The sequence below is a fragment of the Periplaneta americana genome, chromosome 11, assembly GCF_040183065.1.
Source record: "Periplaneta americana isolate PAMFEO1 chromosome 11, P.americana_PAMFEO1_priV1, whole genome shotgun sequence".
Taxonomy (NCBI): domain Eukaryota; kingdom Metazoa; phylum Arthropoda; class Insecta; order Blattodea; family Blattidae; genus Periplaneta; species Periplaneta americana.
The window spans coordinates 174,807,522-174,816,751 of NC_091127.1; the positions used below are offsets into that span (position 1 = coordinate 174,807,522).

At 36.3% G+C, this 9,230-nt stretch overlaps 1 protein-coding gene across 1 annotated transcript in view; it reads right to left on the minus strand.

Moving 5' to 3' along the window:
* The window catches only part of LOC138709619 (lysosomal aspartic protease-like), a 51,297-nt gene extending 46,439 nt beyond the window's left edge, over positions 1-4,858 (minus strand). The window contains exons 1-2 of the mRNA XM_069840519.1: positions 4,605-4,858; positions 254-374 (exon numbers count right to left, since the gene is read on the minus strand). Coding sequence (XP_069696620.1) covers positions 254-374; positions 4,605-4,666 — 183 coding nt within the window. The 5' untranslated portion in view covers positions 4,667-4,858. The remainder of the gene's footprint in view (positions 1-253; positions 375-4,604) is intronic.
* Between the last annotated feature and the right edge of the window lie 4,372 nt (positions 4,859-9,230).

Genomic DNA, 9,230 nt, shown 5'->3' on the forward strand with positions numbered 1-9,230 from the left:
AGATAGATAGATAGATAGATAGATAGATAGATAGATAGATAGATAGATAGATAGATAGATAGATAGATAGATAGATAAAATATTAATCAATATTGCAAATTTTACTATTTTTAAATTAAATTGTTCTTTTATACGGTATCTCACTCACTCACTCACTCACTCACTCACTCACTCACTCACTCACTCACTCACTCACTCACTCACTCACTCACTTTCTGTAACTCTACAGCATAGAACTTTGTGTCAGTCTTACATCGACTGGTACTCTGGGTGATCCATTGGTGGGGTAGAAAATGTCGTAGTACAAGTCTTCAATTGCACGCCCCAGTTGATCAAGTACTGTTCGAGCTGAAGGAATGCGTATGAGCGGGATTCTGGAAAGAAAGTTTCGGTAAAAAACAATACAAGGTGTAACTGCATTTGTGTCAAAATCTCGTTCCACGTGTTGCATACATGCCTCCTTAGATTCTTTAAGATTTAGGTATAATTTGAGGCTGTGTTACTGTACTTTAACAGCTTAGCTTGTGCCATAAATCTACGTAAAGATTTTTTTTGATCCTACAGAATACATCTGTTATGGTAACAATTGATATTAGAGGAGAAAAATTCGCTCCGGCGCCGGGGATCGAACCCAGTGGATTGAACTTCGGCATAGCTCAATGGTTAGAGCGCTTGGTACTTAGAAACCAAGGACCCGGGTTCGATCCCCGGCGCCGTACCGAATTTTTTTCTTCTAATATCAATTGTGCGATAAAGTTAACATTATGAAACGAATTGTCGTGTATACATCATTGTTGTCATAGAAACTCATTTCTTCATAGATCATAATAATATCAAACTACCCATACAAATTCCACAATTTGGGACATCTGGCCGAAATCTACGGCTGACCACTAGAATCCAGAATACAAAGCAGAGGTTAAATGAAAAATACAATATGATTGCGGAGAGAATACGGAACAATGATAAATTTAAAAATAAAGTACAATTTGAGTTCGGAGAAACGTGAGATGAAAATACATTGAAGAGTAATGAAATGAAGTAAAAAAAAAATTACATAGTGATTGTGTAAAATGGATAATGAATCTCTCAATACCATTAGACAAATTTTGTTAATGTCCTCATTAGAAAATTTAAGAGAAAGGAGAATGGTTTTGGTTAACTTAAATGAAGTTCCCCTAGCGCCAAAAAGAAGTCCTTTCACTTCCCATGCATTAATATTCATTTTGTATCTCTCACTGAAGTGAGGAATACATGGGTTGTAAATAGACTTCTTTTCATCGTTAACGTTATTGGCTTGTTGACCATCCTTCTCAAAACGGACAGTGGGGTCAAGAATGAGGCTGCTTTGATTCCGGCGATCGATGGCTATAATGTCTGCTCTTCTCGTTGACCCATTCTCAGCCAAGCAGTGCACTTCTTCGTAAACCTCCCACTTTGCCTTCCGAATCTAATAAGCTATTTCTTTACTCGTCACTCGTCAAAATTAGAAACTCTATGGCACAAGTTATGCCGTCATAATAAATTGAAGTCGTGTTTCAGTTGGCATGGTAATATTTTACGACGCTGGTACAATTATGTGGCATATTGCGAATGTTTTTGACTAACGATGAAAACTGTTTATAATGATGGTGCAGAAAGAAAATATTATTGTGACGAATTATGTTATGTTAGCGCCAACTGCAAAGGAAATCATTATAAACAGAAACGATAGGTTGTCTGCATATGCATTATTTACAATAAGTTATTCTAGTACTTTTATCATTTATTGTTTTCCTTCGGAATTGACTCTTAATGGAGTTTATAGTATTTTTTTTTCAGACAGTTTCCAGTGTATAAAAATTGACTCCTCGGAGATATCTCGTAGTGTAAAGTCAGTGTGATGCCGGGCGTCTGCCTAAGACGCCTAACATTGACAATGGATGAAACTAATTCCTGAGGAGGGACTTCATGTAACTTCAAATAGAACGTTAACTGTTATTTAGGCCTATATCTCGACTTATCCTTCGAAAATAGACCGTAAAATAGGCAGTTCGTCATATCAAGACTTGTCCTTTTACGTTCACTTCAAAATATAGACTTTTGCTTATTCCGACTTGACAGGTATTTCTATCGTTTTCTGGTTCTTATCATGCGATATAACTAGTTGTCAGTAATATAACCTTTTTCATCATTATCAAACCAACAGCAACACATGTCTATATCATGAAAATATTCTTATAGAATGAATTAAACTTACATTAATCAATTTCTGTTGTTGAAATGATTTATGTATGTTATAATACACTATCTACCAAAAAGTAATTGGGCACCCAGAATTTTACGTGCTAGATGCCATGTTTCGGCGGCTACTATGCAGTGGTATGCAGACAATAATGTTCACCGGTTGGACTGCCCTGCACAGAGTCCTGATGTCAACCCCATTGAGCACCTTTGAGACGAATTGGACCGGCGATTGAGGTTTCGGGAAATGCGGCCAACTTCCATTGTCCAACTGAGTGCCATATTGCAAGAGGAATGACTACGCATTCCAGTGGATTTTTATTTTATTGGGTTATTTTACGACGCTGTATCAACATCTAGGTTATTTAGCGTCTGAATGATATGAAGGTGTTAATGCCGGTGAAATGAGTCCGGGGTCCAGACCGAAAGTTATCCAGCATTTTCTCATATTGGGTTGAGGGAAAATCCCGGAAAAAATCTCAACCAGGTAACTTGCCCCGACCGGGATTCGAACCCGGGCCACCTGGTTTCGCGGCCAGACGCGCTGACCATTCCAGTGGATATCCTACACAAACTAGTGGAGAACATGCCTGACAGGGTGGCTGCTGTTATAGCAACAAGAGGTGGTACCACGAGGTTCTAAAGCGGCAAAAACAGTGCCCAATTACTTTTTGGTAGATGTATGTATGTGTATGTATTTATTTACACTGCAAGTGGGCAAGCACCCGGTGGCAGTGGTATATACAATATTAACAATACACAATAAAATTTACAATACACAATACAATTTTACAACACATATACAATTTTACACACAATACAATAATAATACACAATACAATTTAACAAAATAATAATAAAACATAAAATAAAATACCTAATTTTACAATACAACCTACATAATTATCTATAGGTCCTACATAAGTTTCAATAGTCTTTCACTTTACTCTTATCTCATTCCCTGTAGTGGCACTATGACGCATTTCACTGACACTTTAGCACACATTTCACTGACACTCTGTAACACATTTCACTGACACTATAGAACACATTTCATTGACGCTATAAATTATCACTGATCGGAACTGTTCACTGCACTGTAAAGCCATAACTTCACTGACTCACCTCGCTTCACTGATACAACAGTTCAAATAAGTCAAATAATTACATCCTTATGCATACTTATAAACAGAACTACATCTAAACTAAACATTTCTAGTCTAAGGCCCTCTTACACGCTATTTTTAAATAATTTACAATTCAAACCTAGGAAGTAAACTCGTCAGCCTAGATAAATACATGTCACCTTAAAAAATTAAATGTTGAATGTCACCTTAATTTTAATTTTCACTTTATATACAACTTTTTAAATTATTCTTGAATCTCCTTAAGGAAGGACAGCCCTCAAAGACCGCTGCAGGTAGGTCATTCCAATCATTTATAGTTCTATTTAAAAATGAGAGTTTACCTACATCCGTTTTCTGTTTCCTACATTTGATTTTAAAATCATGATCGTTCCTACCTTAGTACGTTGGCTTTTCTAACCGAGCCGTTATGTCTACCCATGCTTTCTGACCTAGATGTGCTCTATACAATGAAGTTATTCTAGTTTTCCTACGTCTGTTTTCCAAAGTTTCCCATTTAAGTTCTTTTATCGTATCGTTTCCATCTTCTCTTTCACCTTTAACAAATTTCGCTGCCCTATACTGGATTCTTTCTAAGGAATTTATCTGGTATATTCTATAGGAATCCCAACACATAGTTCCGTATTCCATTAACGGTCGCACTAACGTTAGATATGCTATTTCCCTCGATTTGGAGCTAGCCTTTCTCAAGATTCTCATAATAAAGTGAAGTGCCCTCCATGCTTTACCCGTAACATTATCAACATGCTCTCCCCAAGAAAGTTTGGAGTTTAAATACACTCCTAGGTATTTACAACATTGTTCTTGCGGAATTACTACATCACTGAATTCGTAATTGAGACTAGTTTCCTCTCGGGTTTTACAAAATGTTATAGATTTACTTTTAGAACCATTTATTTTCATCCTATGCTTTAATGCCCAGTTATAAATTTTATTCAAGTCTCTTTGAATAGCATCTACATCTAAATTATTTCTAATCTTTCTATAGATAATGCAGTCGTCTGCAAATAGCCTCATATTTGATGTAATATTCTGGCATAGGTCATTTACGTATATTATAAAGAGTAATGGACCCAGAACGCTGCCCTGTGGCACCCCTGAACTTATATTTCCAATTTCCGATATTTCATGACCTACTCTAACTCTCTGGGTTCTACCTTTTAAGAATTCTTGGATCCATGAGTATGTATATTATATGAGTAGTGTATATTATATGAAACTTACGTTTCAACTTACCTTAATTCGGCATTGCAGATTGTTGCTATTATCAGTAAAGAAATTGCACTAGTTTTAAACATATTTATAGTCAACTAATTAAACTGTACACCATTTGAAATATTTTGAGAGTCCGGAAAGGTACGTCAGTGGTCTTTCATAGTTGAGCCCATATACAAAGAGGCTCCAAGTAGTTCAGTGTTCACGTCACCTGAAGGCAGTTGAATGTGACGTATTCCGCACATATCACTTGCCATTAAAGCTGACCTGTAGCTGCTGACGTATTTGTACGCTCCACTGCATTCTTTCCTTGTGTAGGTACTCAGATTATCCAGAGGTGGAGACTGCCCTTCTGTGTTATGATAAGTGTAAATAAATAGCCGCACTTGTTCTTATTAATGTGAAAATTTCAGGGTACTGTCACTGAAATATTATTCTGTTCTTAATATGTATTTACAGGTAACGTAACATTTGTACAACCAGTCCGGATAGAGTTTGTTTCCGTTATTTGATTGGTTGGAATGATAATATTTCCATTTATTATTTGTAAAGTTGTGCAATATGAGGTGGCAGGTTAACTAGTTAAACACCGGTCGTTTGTACCACAAAGATTACACGTACCATACCAACACATAAGACATCATCGTATTCATCATCATACACAATCTCGCTCTCGCGCTTGTGGAATACCCTACCCAGTGACATCAGAGACTGTCGGAATTTAGTAGCGTTCAAAAGCAAGCTTATTAAGGGGAGAGGATGGTATTTTTTTTGTGAAAAATGAGTAAATTAAAAAAAATCTTTAAAATACCTTGTGATGTGTGTGGAATGCATAGCATAACATTTTGTGGATATTTGTGCCCTTATCGGCTGTTGAGTCGCCATTTTTAAACTTCCTGCGTTATGGATTTTTAAATCACTCGCCCACTTTTATTGTTGTTTCCGGTAAATTAAATTTTCAAAAACATTTTTTTCTTTAAAATACCCTTTGATATGTGTGGAATGCATTGCATGACATTTTGTGGGTATTTGTGCCCTTATCGGATGTTGAGACGTCATGTTTAAACTTCCTGCGCTATGGATTTTTAAATCACACGCCCGCTTTTATCGGTTTCCGGTAACTCCATTTTTTTTTGCTACATTGCCAGACAAAAATGGATATAATTTCTGAAATATTAAATATACATGCATGAAATTTAGAACACACATTCTTTAGACTATTAGGAAACTTTTCTCTGTAACAGAATTTTGTTAATTGATTTCATACGTCCGTTTGTTTGCAAGAAGGGGAAATCAGAAAATTGTTATTAAATTTTAATAGTTTATTTTACAAACGTAGGGACTAATATCAAAATTCTGTTACAGACAGTTTGTAGAACATGCTTTAGCAAATACATTGCAAAAAACTGTTTGAATCTATCTTTAAAAACGGTTTAGATATATCGGTTTTAGTACAATCTTGCATTGGGTATATATATATATATATATATATATATATATATATATATATATATATATATATATGTTTTTCAAATTTGGGCCCCTAAATAATTTTTTTTCAAAATATTTTTATTTGGTTGAGTTCCCACAGCTATGAGCTCTCTACATACAAAAAATTAATATTTTACACCAAATAGGAAAAAAGTTAAAAAAATACCATCCTCTCCCCTTAAGCATTTTCTTACTGCGTAGAGTAGGTTTAATTTTTACTTAATTGAAAAAGAATTCTTGTTAACTTCTACAATAAACTGTCTAGCTTTTATTAATCAGTTAATCTTTCAGTACTTTAATTTTTATTGTATTTGTAAATTTAATATTAATTGTAATTATAACTGTAATTTTATTCTTAATATTGTAGTTGTAATCCCCTGGTAGAGGGGAAGAGAAGGCCTGATGGCCTTATCTCTACCAGGTTAAATAAATAAATAAATAATAACTATTCAGACTGTATTAAAAGCTAAATCAGTAGTAGACGACATAGATGGCATGGTAGCTGCCAATGTTCAATTGGATTGAACAATTTAACTTTTAACTCTATCAAAACATGCTATATATATTTTTTTCAGTTCTGAAACTGGAACAATCATTTATGAAGCCTAGACTTAATGATAGATGAAGTCCACACCTGTGGAGTAACGGCTAGCGCGTCTGGCAGCGAAACCAGGTGGCGCAGGTTCGATTCCCGATTGGGGCAAATTACCCGGTTGAGATTTTTTCCGGGATTTTCCCTCAATCCAATATGAGCAAATGCTGGGTAACTTTCGGTGCTGGACTCCGGACTCATTTCACCGGCATTATCACCTTCATCTCATTCAGACGCTAAATAACCCGAGATGTTGATAAAGCGTCGTAAAATAACCTACTAAAATTAACAAAAAATGATGGATGAAGTTACAAGAGAATGGAGAAAGTTACACAACGCAGAACTCCACGCATTTTATTCTTCATCTAACATAATTAGGAACATTAAATCCAACGTTTGAGATGGGTAGGGCATGTAGCGCGTATGGGCGAATTCAGAAGTGCATATAGAGTGTTAGTTGGGAGCCGGATGGAAAAAGACCTTTGGGGAGGCCGAGACGTAGTTGCGAGGATAATGTTAAAATGGATTTGAGGGAAGTGGGATATGATGGTAGAGACTGGATTAATCTTGCTCACGAGATCCCAGTATTTCATAAAGCGTTCGTGCCTAGTACTTTGGCTATTCCTGCTTTCTCATTACCCATTTTATTGTCAGTGTCGCCACATCGTCTTATCGACTGTGAATGGCCTCCATATTTAAATAAGGTCGTCAAGTAGAGAAATACCTCGGCTGTCATAACAGTTCTGTTATCCAATCCGTAGGCCTAATAGTTTTTGGCCTTATCAGCGATAATTTTCATCCTACAAATGACACAAGAAGTCGACAATTATTGAAGGTTACTTCCTTCTTATGCACTTGCGTGCTTACATGCAGACAATCTGATTTTGATATCTCGATCAAATGGACTACAGAGCGATCTAGACTTGAATAGAGAACTACTGTAGTGAATGGAGTTTGACTAGAAAAGACCATGCCAATTAATTACTTTAAAAAACGTGGCTATGTATAGCAGGGCTGAGACTTGGACATACGTTCCACATACAAAATGAGGAGATATAACAAAAAGCTATCACCAGTGTTATGTATGGGTATGGTTGAATGAAGAACTTATTACGTAAAAGCTAATCAATATTACGGGCGTGTTTTTATCTCACCTTGATTTTCTTGAGTTCTTATTTATCTCTTCTGATTCATCTCTCTCCACCTTCATTCCTCGGTCTCTTTTTCCTTCTCTTCTTCTTCTTCTTCTTCTTCCTCTTCTTCTTCTTCTTCTTCTTCTTCTTCTTCTCATATATTCTTTATCGTCATATCCTCGATATCCTCCTCCTTCCAACTTTTCAACTTTAATCCTCTCCTAATCTCCTTCACGTACATCATCTCTTTCTTTCTCCTCCTTCTTCAACTTTTTTACTTCATCGCTCTCGATCTATTCCTTTTTTTACATTCGCATTCATTCTCACATTATTGATATTCTCCTCTTATCCTTCTCTCCAAAGGTTTTGCCTGGAGCCCTTTGATCTCCATTTCCTTTTCTGGCCTTCTGTGCCCGAGGTTACGGGTTTGATCCCTGCCCACGTCGATGGCATTTAAGTATGTTTAAATGCGACAGGCTCATGTTAGTAGATTTACTAGCATGTAAAAGAACTGGTGCGAGACAAAATTCCGGCACATCGACTACGCTCATATAACCTCGGCAGTTGCGAGAGTCGTTAAGTAGGCCTAAAACATAATTTACAATTTTTTGTGTCACCACCACCACCACCACCACCACTAATAAACTGTGAACTGATTGATTCCCCGCGGTTGTATGACAGCGATGTCAACGAGAGTGCAAACGTGCCTCATAGCCCGTATGCGCTGTTCAGAGCACGTACGGCACGCAGGTACAAGTCACTGATGAACTCAAGGGTTGTACATTAAATATTGAGCATATTGAGGTAGAAGTCTGCATTTAAGCTTCAGGCTGACTGGACTCTTGGCTTCTTATATAATGAAAGTTGAGGTTATACTCTTTGTTTGGTTTGTGGACATTATTTAATCTTTTCGCTGTAAGAAAAATCCTAATATAAACAATAGCACGTGACTGAAGTGAGGCTTCATTGGCCACTGTTTGGCGCCATAGATTCTCAGTACATGTTCCCGCCTACTGTTGTACATTCTGTTTCATGTTAAACATTTTCCGTTATTCGTCAAGTAGGCCTAACCTTACTACTATGCATTCGTTTGCTTAGGAAACATTTACTTTATAATTACTGTAATTAAATTATTTTTAAGTCTCATGTCTTCACAATCGACAGTTGAGGATACAGAAGCCATACTTCAGTACCACGTGCTTGCGTGAACAACTTGACGCCAGCTTGTTACAAGAACAGACTACCTCGGTATTACTGTTGGTATTCATCCGCGTTCATAGTACATAACAAAATATAAAAGTAGCTTTTCTTTTACATAACGTTTTATATATGAGTGAAGTTAAATGTTTCATCGTATTTAATAACTAGAAATCAATTTTTTATTTTCAAATAATACAAGATTGTGGTTTCCAAATACGAACTATATTTTCC